Raw genomic sequence first — 17,656 nt, 5'->3', positions numbered from 1 at the left:
CCAGTGTTCTTGCCTGGAGAATCCCAGGGATGGGGGAGCCTGGTAGGAGGCTGTCTATGGGGTTAACCGCACAGAGTCGGACACGACTGAAGTGACTTAGCAGCAGCACCTAATGGAACACTAAAACTATGGTTACTTCGACAAACAATGCTAGCTGAGTAAGACACACCACTTAACATTTTAGGAGTAGAGACTCGGAAATGGAAATTTAAGACTTGAGGATCCAACAATATAACTCTTAAGGAAAATTAGTCTGAGGGCTCGGTGGTTAGTGACAGTTTAGTTAAGAGTCCTTTGGCTCTCCTCACTTTGGTTATTTCTATTGTATCACAGTGTGTATTTAGATGTGTCAAAAGTTTTTGGACTTAATTTTTAGTATACTTGCTGCTGTTGTTGTTTAGTCGCTAAGTCATGTCTGACTCTTTTTCGACCCCATGAAAGGTTCTTCTATCCATGGGATTTCCCAGGCAAGAATCCTGGAGTGGGTCGCCATTTCCTCCTCCAGGGAATTTTCCCGAGCCAGGGATCCATCCTGTGTTTCCTGCCTTGGCAGGCGATTCTTTACCACTTCGCCACTTAGGAAGCCCATATATGTTTTTTTTTTTTTCTTTTGGGGCTGGGAGATGGTACCTAAAACTTTGTACTTTGAGTTTATAAATATATGTTCGTAATAGCTTTTGTTTAGACTTTTGATTTGATTTTAGTATTATGTTCTTTGGAAATATGTAGTAGTACCATGGTAACATAGTAACTAGCACTTTGAAGTAATTACAGTGTAATATAGCTCTTCACACCTATTTCAGTATTTGCTTTCTTTTCCTTTTTCATGTGCTTGCATTGTTACTATCAAGGTCTGCTATGAGAAATAAGAGGAAGAGTAATTAATTGACAGCATTTGGATAGTACTAAGCACAATTTTGAGGCAGTTAAAATTACAGTGTAGTTAATAAAGGCTGTATAAAATATCAAGTGTTTGAACTTTCTGAGTTCCATAAATCACAAATCAGCTTTGTCAGATAATTGAAAAATTAAATTTTCATAAGCAGAAATTGCAAATTCTACATGTACACAGTAGGTTTTGGCTTTTAAGGTACTATTAGAATAATAATTGTAATAACTAATATTTGTGAGTACTGATTGTATATTAGGCACTTGAGTTAAGTGCTTTATTTGCTGTCTTTCTAATCAAAGCTGGGTGCTGTGATTATGTCCATCTTTCTGAAAAACTTGAAACCAGGTCTCTTGACTCCAGAGCTCCTGTTCTCCTTACTGTGCTATTTTGTTTTGAAATTAGAGGAAGTTATAGCTTCCTTATTTTCATAGTTGGAATAATAATATTACCTAGCCTATAAATTGTGAAAAATAATTTTGAATGGATCATCATGAAGTATCAGTTCTCCTCTTAATTGGTTTTCTGTTAGGGAGACTTATTGATTATTCCTAACTTTATTTTTTGTGTGTGTGTGTGTGCTTATTCCTAACTTTAAAATGAATGGTTTTAAAAAATTACCCAAAGCATATTTCTTAGTTGGTATGCTGTCATCACTGTTATTTCATACGTGCTTTAATGTGTGCGTAATTACATTTTTATTACAGAAATGACCATGGTTTTTGTGTATGGGGAAAGAAAAATGGGACATATAGCTAAATCTGTTGTGTCTAATTTGCTTAGACTTTATGTTGGTAGTGCATCCTGTCCTTGTTTTTGGTTGTTACATAGTAGAAACTGCCAGAAATGGAAAGAAGTTGTTCTGTATGTAGTAGGGATTTTTTTTTTTTTAGTCAATAAGCAAAAATTTAAAAATAAATGTTGATTCTTAAATCTATGAAATAATGTAAACATCTGTCAAATATTATTTTGTTAATGCAAAATATTTTCATATTTTTCTGGAAAAATTTTATGATTTTTAAAATAATTTAACTGTGGTTTTGTAATATTTAACAATTTTTATTAAATTCTCAAAATTGTGTATACTGGTCCTTGTATCTTTTTGTTACCTATTATTACATTGAAGTCCTTTCTCTGTATTTTATTTTCTGATTCATTTAGGATCTGAACCAATGATGCTGGGTTCACCCACGTCTCCAAAGCCAGGGGTTAATGCCCAATTCTTACCTGGATTTTTAATGGGGGATTTGCCAGCTCCAGTGACTCCACAGCCTCGATCAATTGGTGGCCCTTCCATAGGAGTAATGGAAATGAGATCACCTTTACTTGCAGGTAGGTAAATGTTTGGGCTTCCCTGGTGGCTCAGCCATAAAGAAACTGCCTGCCAATGCAGGAGATGCAGGTTGGATCCCTGGGTGGGGAAGATCCCTTGGAGAAGGAAGTGGCAACCCACTCCAGTATTCTTGCCTCGGAAATCCCATGGACAGAGGAGTCTGGCGGCCTGCAGTCCATGGGGTCTCAAAAGAGTTGGACATGACTTAGTAACTAGACGACAACAAAGGTAAATTGCTTAGTGTAGTTTTAAGTACTATCAGTACATGTACCAGAATTTTAAAAAGAGGAGTGAGGCAGCTTTCACCTTCGTCACCTAAAATTATTGAAACAGGTATAAGCAATATAATTTACTTTAATTCTAAGAATCCCTAAAAATATGCATACTGCATTTTATTCAATCTAGCATTGATTGTAACACCATTAAGCACCACTAGGAAAGAGAAGCACTAAATATGATACACCATTTGCCATTTTTGTTAATTATTCCTATTTCGGAGATGTTAAAGTGTGTTTGGGTGGGGGAGGGGAATATGGTCATTCAGCTTCAGCTGGATTCAATTTAAAAAATTTGTCTTAATATAATAACAGCAAATATTCAGTCAAAAGAAATATAATTTGTAAATTTGTAGATATGAATTTGACTTCTAGTGTTAGTGAGTTAAGATTCTTACTCACTGTGTTTAGTGAAAGGACTTACTCCACAAACTATGCTCTGCAGTTGCCAGCACAAAATATTGTCATGTAAACAAAACATCTAATACAGGACTCTTTTAGCAAACAAATATTTTAAAAGATAATTTGGAAATTTTGACCATGAATAGTGAGAGCTACAGAAATGGTTGAATTCCAAATGTGAGCTAATAAGTGTTTTAATAGATGTTTAAATGGAAATTCTTTTTTTAATTGTCCTTAAGGTATTATTGGGCTTCCCAGGTGGCGCTAGTGGTAAAGAACCCACCTGCCAGTGCAGGAGATGTAAGAGACTTGGGTTTGATCCCTGGGTAGGGAAGATCCACTGGAGGCGGGCATGGCCAACCCACTCCAGTATTCTTGCCTGTAGGATCCCATGGACAGAGGAGCCTGGTGGGCTACAGTCCATAGGGTGGCAAAGAGTCAGACACTACTGAAGCAACTTAGCGTGCATGCATGTGAGGTGTTATTTGTGTTAAAGTGGTTTATAATTTTTTTTTTTAAAGATCAGGGAGAATTATCATAAGTTATAACTGAAGCGATTCAGTTAGAAACATTATCTTGGACAGATTATTTATTTTTACATATTTCAAGTGTGTTATTTTATTGTTGTAGCTACCATATATTAAGTATTTATGAGCCAGGGAGTATCCTAAGCATTTTATATGTTATCTTATTCTTTTATCAGTCTTAAAGAGTAGTTGGTACTGTCTCTGTTTCTTAAAGGAGTAAACTGATGCTAAATGCGGTATAGAGCTTGCTGGAGCTCGCTGGTTAGTGACCACAGGCGGTTAAAGGTTGGGCCAGTCTCGTTCTATAGCCTGTGCTCTGGTGTGCATGGCTTTTGCTGCACAGTCTTGACTCAGACATTAGTCTTACAGAAGATGTGGGCTGCTCTACTACTTGACACTGATGATTCTCTGACCTAAGAAGGCCTCTTTGTAGCCCCCAAAGTTGATCCTTTTCCTGTATGTTTATTATGTACTTTAATAAATTTTTACTGTGAGAAACATGGGAATTTGACAGTCAAATTCCACATTAAAATATTATATTTTTTCAGGTATATACAAATTAGAGCTGTTTGGTATTCTACTTTCAAGTGAGAAATAGGATTAAATTTGATATTGAATTGTTAAGCATTTTGTAGAGAAAACAAAAGTTGTACGCATTCACTAAAAACTAACATTTCTATATAGTCCTTGTTCTGGAACCTTTTGTTCAAAGGGCAGTCTATGGATCACCAATATTGGCATCACTGGCAGCTTGTTAGAAATTCATAATCTCAGGCTCCATCCCACACGGTCTGAGACAGAACCCGAATTTTAACAAGATGCCCAAGTGACTCTGTGTATTAAGGTTTGAGAAACATTGGGAGATAGGAGTTTAAGCCTTATTTTAAAAATACTAAAGGATCTTACCAGATAGATGGAAGATTTCTTTGTTTTCTCACCTGACTATGCTGTTTGTACATTGTTAGGTGGATCACCACCACAGCCAGTTGTACCAGCTCATAAAGATAAAAGTGGAGCTCCGCCAGTTAGAAGTATATATGATGACATTTCCAGCCCAGGACTTGGATCAACACCTTTAACTTCAAGAAGACAGGTGATACACATATCCTCATTTATGGCCATGCATACTCATTTCATGTTTTCATGTGGTTATACAGTGAGGGTCAGTAATTTGAAATGTTTCCCTGAAGTCTGTTTTAGTATAACTCTGTTGCATAGGAATAAGCATTAGGGACAGTTACCATAGAGTCTACAATCACTGGTAGTTTTTGTTGTGGTTGTCAGTGGTTGTTTAAAAGTTCAATATACATAGTTTTGTGACAGAACAAATGAAGATCCAGGGTTTTATCCAGATCTCAGGTACCTTGTGATGATTTGAGGTCATTATTTTTAGGGATGGTTTATTAGTATAAGACTGATGCTCTTTGGAAGGAAAATTATGACCAACCTAGATAGCATATTCAAAAGCAGAGACATTACTTTGCCAACAAAGGTCCTTCTAGTCAAGGCTATGGTTTTTCCAGTGGTCATGTATGGATGTGAGAGTTGGACTGTGAAGAAAGCTGAGTGCCAAAGAATTGATGCTTTTGAAGTATGGTGTTGGAGAAGACTCTTGAGAGTCCTTTGGACTGCAGGGAGATCCAACCAGTCCATCCTAAAGGAGATTAGTCCTAGGTGTTCTTTGGAAGGAATAATGCTAAAGCTGAAACTCCAGTACTTTGGCCACCTCATGTGAAGAATTGACTCATTGGAAAAGACTCTGATGCTGGGAGGGATTGGGGGCAGGAGGAGAAGGGCACGACAGAGGATGAGATGGCTGGATGGCATCACTGACTCGATGGACGTGAGTCTGAGTGAACTCCGGGAGTTGGTGATGGGCAGGGAGGCCTGGCGTGCTGCAATTCATGGGGTCGCAGAGAGTTGGCCACGACTGAGTGACTGAACTGAACTGAATACTCTTTTAGAGCTGTTCATTGTTTACTTATTTTACTAAAAATGCTTCCTTCTGCATGTTTATGAGTGATGGCCTAGTCTGTTCCTGTAGGTGTTCTGATGGTGATGTTAAATCTTGGCTGGTGTGGATGTAGGTGTTCTGCCAGTGTCACTTTCAGTTATGGATTGCAAGGTAGAGATTCTCTGTTTTGATGGGACTGATAGCACAAAAAAGTGTCTAATACTTATGAAATGCCTGTAGTGTACATGCCCTGATCTCATGTATTATTTCATTTAATCCTCACAATGACCCTGGGATGAATGACTCTTAGGAGCTTTATCTCATCATTGAGGAAACTAGGACACCAAAAGCCCAAGGCAGCCAGTCTGGTTGAGCCAGATTTTAAACCCAGGGAATATTGACTCTAGTGCCAGTGTTGACAAGAACGATGCTGTGCTAATACTACTATGATTAGTCTTGGTTGTCAGTTGAAAGGTAGTATTGATTTTTCTTTTAAGTAGCAAGTTTAGGACCTTTTATAGTCAAAAGTTTTCTCTCCTATTACTGTTATGCTTAGTAGGATACAGAAACAAAATGTTTCAGCTGAACTGGTAAGTTCATTGTATAAAGATACTTCTGCTGTTTGATTTGGAGGAATATTAAAGGCTTTTCTTTAAATCAAATATAGTATATTTATTGGCAAGTTTAAGAAAAGTAGAAAAATCTTTCAGTAAATTTTGATTATAGGCTTGATACACCTGGCCTACTGGGCCTATTTGTAAAGCAAAGCAAAGTTAATTCATTGTGTTAAACAGAATGCTTTCTCTTACCAACACTTGTACACCTGCCCTCCTGTCCAGTGTAGTTGCTACTGGCCAAGTGTGGCTGTCGACGCTTGAAATGTGGCTAGTCCTATAATTAACTGAGATGTTGTTTTGTGGAAAGTTTTAAATCCTTCATTTTAGGTTAGAAGGATTGGTTAAGAAAAGAAGCCATTCATTACACACACAATAAACAGTTTCAATTCTTAATAAAGGCTTATTTGATTAATTTCAATATACTGCCACTAAGAGAAAAGAAATAGAAACAATAGAGAAAAGTAACTGCATACATATCACCAAATTGGGCCGAAACCCACATCCAGACTTGAATAGTGTTGGGAAGTCCAGAGGAACAGCAGTCTGGAGTCCCTTTTAGGCAAAAGAGTCCTGGGCGGTGTGTCCATTCCACGGGTGAGGTTTTTGGGGACTCCCGCTTATAGTTCCAAGCTGCAAAACAGTACCATCATCCATTTGTGTGCAAAAATGCAGCTCTGGTTTTTAAGTTTTACATTGCTGTTTCTTTTACCTTATGAGTCATAAGACTTCTTAGACTTTGGGAGGCTGGCTAGGCCTCCAGGGGTCAAGAAATTACAAATGCCACTCCCTTTCTTATCTAAAGTGCCACTTGATTTGCTGGTAACAGTTGGTGTGCTTGCTGGCAAGCACATAGCTTGGCATGGTCAGAAGTCAGTCAGAGGCCTGCTCTCCAGCTTCTGAAGCCTGAACAAGACTCCCTCCATTTTATTTATAATTTCCCTAACAGATATACATGCCTACTCTAAAACAGTTACTTGGTGTGGTTTGTGTTATGTTTGGACAGTATTGTGATAAACTTAACTAAGTCCAGAATATTCTGTTGTATTTTTCTAAAGGTTGATAGATAAATCTGATGTTTAATTTGGTATGAGGACCTCTGGCTCATAAGTTTATGCCACCTTTCATTACTCCTCTGATAATACCTGGAAAGAAAGGGAGTTTATAGTTACTGCTATGTTCAAAATGTTTAAAAATCTTGTGAGCCATAATTTGTAGAGAAAGCTTTTGACTTGAAAGTTGCTAAGAATATTATTAAAGTCCAAATGAGTTTAACCCCCGGAGACTTTGGTCAGCCTCTCTCTACTCATAAGTTCTCATTAAGAATTGAACAATGAATTTTTATCTCCTTTTAATAATCTCTTGACATTTGGTCTGGTTGCTGGGTAATAACCAGATTTTAGATTTTCTTACTTTAATCAGAATCTATTAAAAAAATTTCTCTGTTTACTTCTAGAGAAAGAGCCTTTCTCATTCTTGATTAGCTATTATTGTTTTCTATTTTGTTTATAGAAAGATTTTTCAACTACTTGAATCTTTAATTTTCTCAGATTTAAAGGAACTAGTTTTTGTTACTTTTTACTAGTAGAGGCAGAGATATGCTGTTTACTGTGTAGACTGATTTGAATCTATACTATTTCATGGTTTGTAAATGTCAATTTAGGAATACAGTTTTGCCAACTTCTGTTTTTCAGTTTGAACTTTGATGATTTGAAGAATCACCATTATATCTGTTATTTCAAATACTGTATTTTAGATACTAAAAACAAATAGCAGTGTTACTGTTAATAAAAATAGTGTCTTTTTACCTAGTTCAGCTTTTCTTATTTTAAACATTATAATATGCCAACGAGTCTGCCTTTTTAGATTAGTAGTGTTCAACTTAAAAAAAAAAATGAACAACAAAACAAGCAAACTTAGAAAGTACTCTTCAATTGTGAGCTAATAAGAGGCATTGCCAGTACCTGGTAAACATTCAGTTGTCTGTTGAATGAAGTTCTTCAACATTTATTGTGTTTATTTTATGGTTAGAACTTTGCATTTGACCTGAACACTTTCTTCTGTTTTTGCTTAGGCAAACATTTCAGTAATGCAGAGTCCTCTTGTTGGAGTTGTGACAACTACTCCTGGAACAGGTAAGCAATGCCTTTCAATACCAGTGACAATTTTTTACTCTTTGAATGAAGGTAGTAAGACCTTTGTTGGTAATTGCCAAAATTTTGTCTTATTTTTCAAACTTGGAGACTTTCTCAAATGTCAGTAACTTTCTTTAGGAAGGAAATATTTGTATATTGGTTCTTTCCTGAACTTACAGATAAGGTTATGATATTCTACTGAAAAGCATTAAGAATTTAAAAAAATTATGTATTAGTGTCTCCTGAATTGTTAAAACTGTAATTAAAAAATAAGTTGCAATTGAGAAGAAGAGGAATGCAGACTGAATAATAAAGATGTTTTGAGAGATATTAATGCATAGCTGTAATGAATGTCATTGACTACAAATAGCCATTGATTATATCTCGTTTTTCTTTAAGATTAATGGTATTTCTGTCACTGTCAGCATCATCATAAGCACAGCTTTTCCAACATATTTATGTATTTATATTTATAATCTATCAAATGTTCATTCAGCAAATACTTGGCATACAATCATGTACTAGGCCCTGGGAAACTGAAAAAAATAGATAATCTTTGCCTTTTTGGAGCTTACATTTACTTATGAAATTTACATTTATAAGTAAAGTAAATAGTTTGTTAGAAGGTAGTATATTTTGTGGAGGAAAATTAAGCAGCAAAGGGAAGTAGGAGATAAGGGCTTATATAACTAAGGTAGCGTATTAGTTTTCTTTTGCTGCCGTAATATATTACCATAAACTTAAAAGTGGTTTAAATGATTCAGTGTATTATTTTTACAGTTCTGGAGGTGAGAAATCTGAAATGGGTCTCAATGGGCTAAAATCAAGGCATTGGTAGCCCATGTTAATTTATAGAGGCTCTGGGGAAGAATCCGTTTTCTGCCTTTTCCATCTTCTAGAGGCTGCCCACATTTCTTTCTGGTCCTCTTCCTCCATCTTTAAAGCCAGCAACATTGTATCTTTCTGATCATTCTACTTCATGTCAAGTCTTGCTCTTTCTCTTTTAAGGACCCTGGTGAAGACTTCCAGCCCTTCTGGATAGTCAGGATAATCTCCCTTTTGTAATGTCATCTGATTAGCAATATTAACATCTGCAGTCCTAATTTTCCTTTACCATGTAATGTAAGATTCCTAGGTTTTAGGGATAAGGACATGGACATCTGGGGTGGGAGGGCATTATTCTTACTACAAATAGTTATGGAAAACTAACATTTGCTCAAAAATGTTTAGGGAAAGTTTTCTAAACAGAGGAAGAAGCAAGTACAAAGGCACTGAGGTGGGATTGTGTCTGGAGTGTTCAAATACGTGTCAAGAAGTTCGTGTGAAATGGAGTGAGGGAGGGATGAATAATAGGAGATGAGGCCAGAGAGGTAATGGGGGTTATTGTATTAATAGCACTTGGTCTTTACCCAGAAAAGGTAGAAAAAAATAGGATGAGACTGCCCCTGTGATGTGAATAGACTTTGGAGTAAGGGACAGGGTGGAAGCAAGGAGATCAGATAGTTGGCTACTACCTTAACCCAGGTGAGAGATGGGGGTGGCTTAGACATAAAACAGGACAGGAAAGGAGGAAAAGAGAAGCAACAGCAGAAACAGATGAAATGAAAGAAGCAATAGCAAGACAGTAGATTTAAAAGAACTGAATGGACAATTATGTAAACGAAATGTGCTAAACACTCCTGTTTAAAGGCAAAATGGTTGACAAAGTAATACCCAGTGACAAACAGATCTTTTTATCCTCCAGATCTTGATTTCTTCAAGCAGTGTGTGAGCCATCACTGGCAGTGTTCTTTAAAGTATAGATTTCTACTACTGCTTTGTCCAATGCTATTTCTACCATGTTCCTCAAAGTTCTTCCAGCCTCCACCCACTGCCCTATTCTAACGGTATGTCCACACTTAGAGGTATTACAGCAGCATTCTACTTGGTACCAGAATCTGTATTTTTAAAAAACTTTTGCTGTAACAAATTATCACAAACTTAATGGCTTAAAACAACACACGTTTATTATCTCATAGTTTCTGTGGTCAGATGTCTCGGGCAGAGCTTGATTCTTTAGAGCTCAGATGTTAGCAAGGCTCTGTTCTTTTCTGGAAACTGTGGATGAATCTGCATCCAGGTCGTTGGCCAAATTCAGTTGCATTCAGTTGGAGGACTGAAGTCTCTGTTTCTTTACCAGCTGTCGCCAGAGGTTATTTTCAGCGTCTAGAGGCTGCCCTTGTTCTTTGGCTTCTGGTTTTCTTTCTGTCTTCAAAAGCCGCAATGGCAGATCAAGTCTTTTTATATGCTTTGAGTCTCTCTGACCTCTCTGTTCTCTTGTAGTTCTGATTTGACTTTTCTGCCATCTGCTGCTGTTAAGGGATCATTTGATTCCTTTGGTTCATTGCAGTAGTCCACAGTAGTTCTTTATTTTAAGATCAGCTGATAAATAACCTAATTCTATCTGTAAAATCCCTTCACAGCAATACTTGGATTAGAGTTTGGTTGAATTACCAACCAATAAAACTGGGGGACAGAAACTTTGGGGTGATGACTTTAGATTTCCATCACATATCATGGTGAAAAATCTAGGATGTCACCTCTATTTCAGTTACATACTTGAGGTGAAATGTTGTAGGGGAATTAGTTCAGGTTTTAGCCGTCTTAATCTGATCAAACAAATAGGTAGGTGACAGTGCTTTGTTGTGTGATAATACCTTGCTACTTGACTGTTTGCTATAATAGTGATTGTTTGGCTGAGTCAGTAAACGACTCCAGAGACTTTGGAAATGCAAAAGCACGTAATTTAAGTAATGTGTTATATGTTTTAAAGCATTTCTTAGTTGTCTAAAAACATACATTATAATATTCTTATTGCTGTCGTGTAGAAGAGTACAGGGTTAAAGCTAATTAAACTTCCTTTTGTTAATCTTTTTTTTCTAATACTGTAACTTCTATGAGTTTCTTGTAATTTTAGAATTATGTGAAAATATAAAAACTGTGATAGGAAAATATCCCTGTCATAAAATTGGCCACTGGGAGCCACAGCTGCTTCTCCTTTAAGTTTAAAGAATTTATGTATAGAAAGTCTTAATGGGACATAAGTGAAAAAGAATGCTTCTTCTTGAAAAAGAATACTTTTGAAAACATGTTGTAGGCATGAGGACTATGATGCATGGTCGATACTAAAGAAGAAATTGAATAAAAGAGTTGAAAAAATTGAGGAAGAATTTGTAGACTTTCGTTTTTTAAACTCTTACATTTAATGTTAAATACATGAAAACTTCTATAATTTGTAAATTTTAACTTTCGGAGGTTGACAGCTTTTATAAAGAGACATCACAGGACTTAATGATATGAATTGCTGGTTTATGCTGAGGTCTTTCGGAGAAGGCACTGGCACCCCACTCCAGTACCCTTGCCTGGAATATCCCATGGATGGAGGAGCCTGGTACGCTACAGTCCATGGGGTTGCTAAGAGTCGGACACAACTGAGCGACTTCCCTTTCACTTTTCACTTTCATGCATTGGAGAAGGAAATGGCAACCCACTCCAGTGTTCTTGCCTGGAGAATCCCAGGGACGGGGGAGCCTGGTGGGCTGCCGTCTATGGGGTCGCACAGGGTTGGACACGACTGAAGTGACTTAGCATGGCATTGTATACATGAGTTTAAAGCTCCAGGAGTTGGTGATGGACAGGGAGGCCTGGCGTGCTGCAGTCCATGAGGTTGCAAAGAATCGGACATGACTGAGCGACTGAACTGAACTGAACTTGTATCTAATAAGGAGATTTTGGTTAGTTTTTAATTCTATGCTGCTGCTGCTGCTGCTAAGTCACTTCAGTCGTGTCTGACTCAGTGCGACCCCAGAGACGGCAGCCCACCAGGCTCCCCCAACCCTGGAATTCTCCAGGCAAGAACACTGGAGTGGGTTGCCATTTCCTTCTCCAATGCATGAAAGTGGAAAGTGAAAGTGAAGTCACTCATTCGTGTCCGACTCTTAGCAACCCCATGGACTGCAGCCAACCAGGCTCCTCCATCCATGGGATTTTCCAGGCAAGAGTACTGGAGTGGGGTGCCATTGCCTTCTCCGTTTAATTCTATAACTGAGGTTAAAAATCTCTTTTAAAATCTTATTTCTGGTGCAGGAAAACCTTGGTCATACAACAAAGTAGGTAATCAAGATTAAAGAATTTCAGAAACTTTTTAATCATTATTGCCTCTGGTAAAGAATACTGAATGTTTGCCCTATCTTTCCCCATCCTCACAGGTCAGTTTTCTTCTGCTGCTATTTAAGTGTTCCTCTATTTTTCATCCTATTTTTAATTAAAATTTTTTTTTTACTTCAGAAGTTCTTTCATTTACTTGTCAGCCTTTGCAAGTAGTATAGCATTTATATGTACTGAGCTAATTGTGTTAGCATACTGTTAACAGATTAAGTATGATGTTTAGATTATAGCCATTTTTGGCTGCCTTTGTTGATGCCAGGAACTCAATTCAAATAGTGTTCCTAGAAGAGCAGATAAAGGACTAGTTTTTCTGTGAGTAGCTTTTCCCTGACACTTCTTTTTCTGATCTGGGTTAGCTGTTCCTTGAGTGTGAGCCTGTAGAACTCTCTCTGCTAGGCTCTTATCTTACTCCATTACTGGGTTATGATCTTTAGGACAGAGATTCCTTCTGTATACCTTCATTGTTTACCTGTCACAGACCTGGGTATAAAGGGACATCAGTAAATGTTGGTTGACTGAATGGATTGATGGATGTAAGTTGTAGTGAGTTGAATGGTGGCCCCCAAAATGACATGTTCACATTCTAACTCCTGGAACCCTGAGTACTGCTTTTTGTGGCCAAAACATATTAATTTAAGGATCTTGAGAGGGGTATCTCTCAAGGAGAGTGGACAGTTAAGGAGAGAGGAAAAGAGGGGAAGATAATCCTGGTTATTACCTGGATGCAAGTGCGCCCTAAATCCAATCACAAGTGTTCTTAGTGGCACAGAGAAATTTGGCACAGACAGGAGAGATACACAGAGGAGAAGATGATATGAAGTGAGGCAAACATTGAAGTATTGTAGCATGAAACTAAATAAATTTTAGTGATTAATTTTAAAAAGTTAACGCCACAGGCAGAAAAATGGTCCCCCAAAGATGTCTGTGTCCTAATACCCAGGAGTTGTGAATATGTTACATTACATGGTAAAGAGAAATTAAGGATGCTATGGAATTAAGATTGCTAATCATCTCATCTTACACAAGAAGATTATGCTGGACTAATAGAGTGAACCCAACAGAATCACAAGGGTTCTTAAATGGCGAGGACCTTTGTGTTCTCTAACACAAAAGTCACCAGCATCTCTGGAAGCTACAGGAGCCAGCAGGCAAGGAATTCTTTGATTGCTGGCCTTCAGCAGGTGTTAGAGTCTGCTGAAAACTTGTTCTTAGACTTCTGGTTTCCAGAACTTTAAGAGAGAATACATTTCTGCTGTTTTAAGCCACTCAGTTCGTGGTAGTTTGTTACAGCAGACAGAGGAAACTCCTATATATATATAGTGTTTTGAGGCAATGACATCCCAACACTGATGATTGGAATATTTGTGTCCAACTTGGCGTGGCATAGTTTTTCTTTCATATATTGAGTAAAAATTAGCCTTAATCTAGATTATATTAGTTTCTTATTGCTGCTGACACAGATTATAGTGGTTTCAAATAACTCATTTATTACTTTAAAATTCTGGAAGTCAGAAGTCTGGAATAGGTCTTAGTGGGCTAAAGTCAGAGTATTAATAGGACTCCATTCTTTTGTAGAGGTGCTAGGGGAGAATCTTGTTTTCTTGTCTTTTCCAGCTTTTAGAACTGCCCATATTTCTTGGCTCATGCATTCTTACCAACTTCAAAGCCTGCAGTGGTTAGTTGAGCCTTTATTTCACATCATTTGTTTCCCCTTGTAATTTAAGGACCTTTGTGATTCTGTTGGGTTCATTCTATTAGTCCAGCATAATCTTCTTGTATAAGATGAGATGATTAGCAATCTTAATTCCATAGCATCCTTAATTTCTCTTTACCATGTAAATGTAACATATTCACAACTCCTGGGTATTAGGACACAGACCTCTTTGGGGGACCATTTTTCTGCCTGTGGCATTAACTTTTTAAATTAATCACCAAAATTTATTTAGTTTCATGGCAAAGTAGCCGTAGTACCATTGATTGGTCTCTAATTTTAGTGGGATAATATCTTATGTTTTAGTCAAAGTAATAATTGCAGATTGTTTAAAAATAGCACATAGTACTTAGATGCAGTACTATAATGAAATGCTGCAGTCTTTAGCTTTATTCCTCCAGAACTAGCCTGTCCAGATCTTAGAGCTATTCCTTTTGGAATTTAGCTTCCCTTACCTGAATAAGTTGCTGTATTAGCTATCTGTTGTCACTATGACATATTACCACAAGTTCAGTGACTTAAAACAGTTTGGATTTATTTTCTTGTAGTTCTAGAAGTCAGAAGTCCAAAGTCAGTTTCATTGAGCTACAGTCAAGGTGTTGGTAAGACTGGTTACCTTCTGGAGGCCCTAGAGAGGATCCATTCCCCTGCTTTTTGGTTTTGTGTTTTCCAGTTTCTGGTGGTTACCTATGTTCTTTGGATTGTGGTCCCTTCTTTCAACTTAAAAGTGTACCGTATCACTCTAGTCTTTTTCCATCATCACATCACATCTCTTGTGAGGATACTGCGGGATGTATTGGGGGTCCGCCTGAATAATCTTCCATAGTCTTCCTATCTCAGGATCCTTAATCCTAAATGCATAATCTCTTTTGCTATGTAAAGTAACATTCACACGTTCTGGGGATTAGGATGTAGCCATCCTGGAGGGCCATTACTTAGTTGGCTGTATATAATTATATTGCTAATTCTTGATTTTCATTTTTAAAGTTGCTATATTTATCTTAAGGTAATTGATAATTATCTCCCCTGCATTATCTGAATATAATTGAAATATATCAAACTTTATTCCTTTGTCAGTGTTTTATATTACTATGATTATATAAGTGCTGTTTAGTGTTGCATCAAGTAGTATATTATAATTTATCCTTCCTGTAAAATTTTAATTTTTCATAATGTTTCTTTTTTCCATTTGTCTAATTTTCTATGTGCCATTTGCTTCCTTTAAGCAACTGTTCTAATGCTGTGTCTTTTTAAAAATGCTCATAGTTTCATTTTTGTTTGTTTTAAACTGAGAACGTCTAATTCTCAGCTTCTCTTCTGGCTGTTTCCTATATTAGCTTGGTGTACAGCTCTTATCTCAGGATTTGCCTTAGCAAGTTTCTAGAGTTGCTCTATTTTTCCTAGTTAACATGTTTTCTTAGTTTATTTTCTCATTTTGGTGAAGGACATATTTGAGTACCTTTCTAGGAAAACTTACATGGGAAATAAACTTTAAGACCTTGAGTTTGAAATGCTTTTTACCTTCCTTGTAAGTGGGTTGCTTGTTTGGCCAAGTATAGAGTTCTAGATTGGAATTTTGGAGGCATCATTCCTTTGTCTTCTGGCTTCCAGTGTTCTGCAGAAGTCAGACACAGTGATGGTTCCTAAGCTGTTGTAGGGGCTTGGTTTCAAAAAATTTAAGGTCTCTGTATGGTTAGTGTTTTCAGTTTCACAAATCTGCCCTGGTCTGGGACTTTATCTTTCTGGGGAGTTGGTGGATCCTTTAAATCAAGACACTTAGCCTGGGTTTTGGCAAACTTCCTTATATTTGATAATAGCTTTCCCACTGTTTTCTGTGTTCTCTATCTCTCTGGAATTTCTTCTGTGTGTGAGTGCTGCAGAGATTTCTAAATTTCTACTTTTTCTATGTTAGAGTGTCTTGTATATCTGTATTATACTTTCTGAAAGATGTCCATAATCTCAATTTCCAGTGCATCTAATAATTTATTTTGATATTTTAATATTCAATGATCTTTTTTGCTGCTGTTCTCTTAAAGTATTTAAAATGTAGCATCCTGTCTTGTTTCATGGTTAAAATAACTTACCAGTGAAGTTCACCTTGGACTTTTATTCCTGTTCATACTGTCTGTTTCCTTCTAGATCTTTTTTTTTTCCCTCTCTCCTTTTTCTTTTTTTTTTTTTTACTCTTATACCTTTTCTTAGTGAAGGCATATATATTGAATGAGGCACTAAATAGCTACTTGGAGTCTGTGTGTGTGTGTGTTGACAATGGTAGGAAGGGGGAAATTAGTGGAGAGAGGTTATTCTGCCTCTTTTTGGGCTTTGCTATAGGAGCATTGGACAGTTAGATAAATTTTTGTTGGAAAAATATCTGATTTCAGTATATATAGGTCCTTTCTCTTAAATTTCCCAAAGAAAAATTCTTTAATATTCGGTATTAATGTCTAAGCTGCTGTTCTGAATGTAGAAAGGGAGAAGTCTTCTTTTCAATATGCAGATTTTCGCTTAGTCTCCTATATATTCTCCACTGTGACTGGGACCCACCTGCTGCTGCTGCTGCTAAGTCACTGCAGTCATGTCCAACTCTGTGCGACCCCATAGACGGCAGCCGACCAGGCTCCCCCATCCCTGGGATTTTCCAGGCAAGTGTACTGGAGTGGGGTGCCATAGTCCTGAGGTATTGACGTTTCTTTTCCTTGGGGACTAACACCTTGGTGTTTTGGGGGTGGAATAGCTGCACAAGATGAGGAAGGCCTTGCCTTTTCATCCCTTATTATATACTCTCTTAAACTAGTTTTCCTTGATTTCAACCAGGAGTCTGTTTCACACCTTCTGTGGTCTCCAAAAGCTTGGACTTCCCAGAGTGATTGTCATTAGGTACCTGACAAATGCTGGAGATGAATACTGGTGTTCAGTTCGTTGTACTATTTTGGATATTGTTATAGTCATCCGGGTACAATGCGTTTGTCAAACTGCAAGTCTGAGCATACAGTCCCTGCAAGACTGCTGTATCTTCAGGTGCCGACTGTAAGTTTAGGGGTCCCCAGGGCCACTTTCATTTCAGACTTGCTGGCTGCAAATTCAGGCTTTCCCAAGCCCACTCTAAGGTCTGATAATTCACTAGACAGATTGAGGATCCACTGAAAGTGCAATACTTACAGTTAGTTTTATTATAGAAAAGATACAGATGAGAACCTTCTAAAGAAAGAGCTACTTAGGCTGAAGTCTGGGACTGTTCCAAGCAAGAGCCGTGACGTGTTATCCTCTTGGCGTTGACACATGCACTACGCCCAGAGTATTGGCAAGCAGGGAAGCTCACGGAGCCTCCATGCCTTGAGTTTCCATTGGAGTTTCATCACATAAAAATGATTGCATCGTCGATCAAGTGGCTAAACTCAATCTCCATCCCTTCTTCTGCCCAGAGGTGACCTTTAACGTGAATGGTCTTTATGGGTGGTCATTATGGCATGACCTACTTCACTAAAAGTCACCTTGTTAGCATGAACTGTCAGGCTCACTTGAGGTTGAGGGGCCTTCCACAAATAACAGAAACACTCTCCTGGCTGGGGAAATTTCCTGGGGTATAGGGGTTATCTCCCAGGAACCTGGA

General features: G+C 37.6%; 1 protein-coding gene across 1 annotated transcript in view; it reads left to right on the top strand.

The window, feature by feature from the left end:
• Positions 1-17,656, top strand: part of NUP35 (nucleoporin 35kDa) — a 31,973-nt gene that overhangs the window by 1,324 nt on the left and 12,993 nt on the right. The window contains exons 2-4 of the mRNA XM_010859738.1: positions 2,051-2,221; positions 4,392-4,519; positions 8,069-8,129. Coding sequence (XP_010858040.1) covers positions 2,051-2,221; positions 4,392-4,519; positions 8,069-8,129 — 360 coding nt within the window. The remainder of the gene's footprint in view (positions 1-2,050; positions 2,222-4,391; positions 4,520-8,068; positions 8,130-17,656) is intronic.

This window comes from Bison bison, unplaced genomic scaffold, assembly GCF_000754665.1.
Source record: "Bison bison bison isolate TAMUID 2011002044 unplaced genomic scaffold, Bison_UMD1.0 scf7180017864459, whole genome shotgun sequence".
Classification (NCBI taxonomy): domain Eukaryota; kingdom Metazoa; phylum Chordata; class Mammalia; order Artiodactyla; family Bovidae; genus Bison; species Bison bison.
The sequence above is the reverse complement of the archived record's forward strand: the minus strand, read 5'-3'. Positions and strand labels throughout refer to the sequence as shown.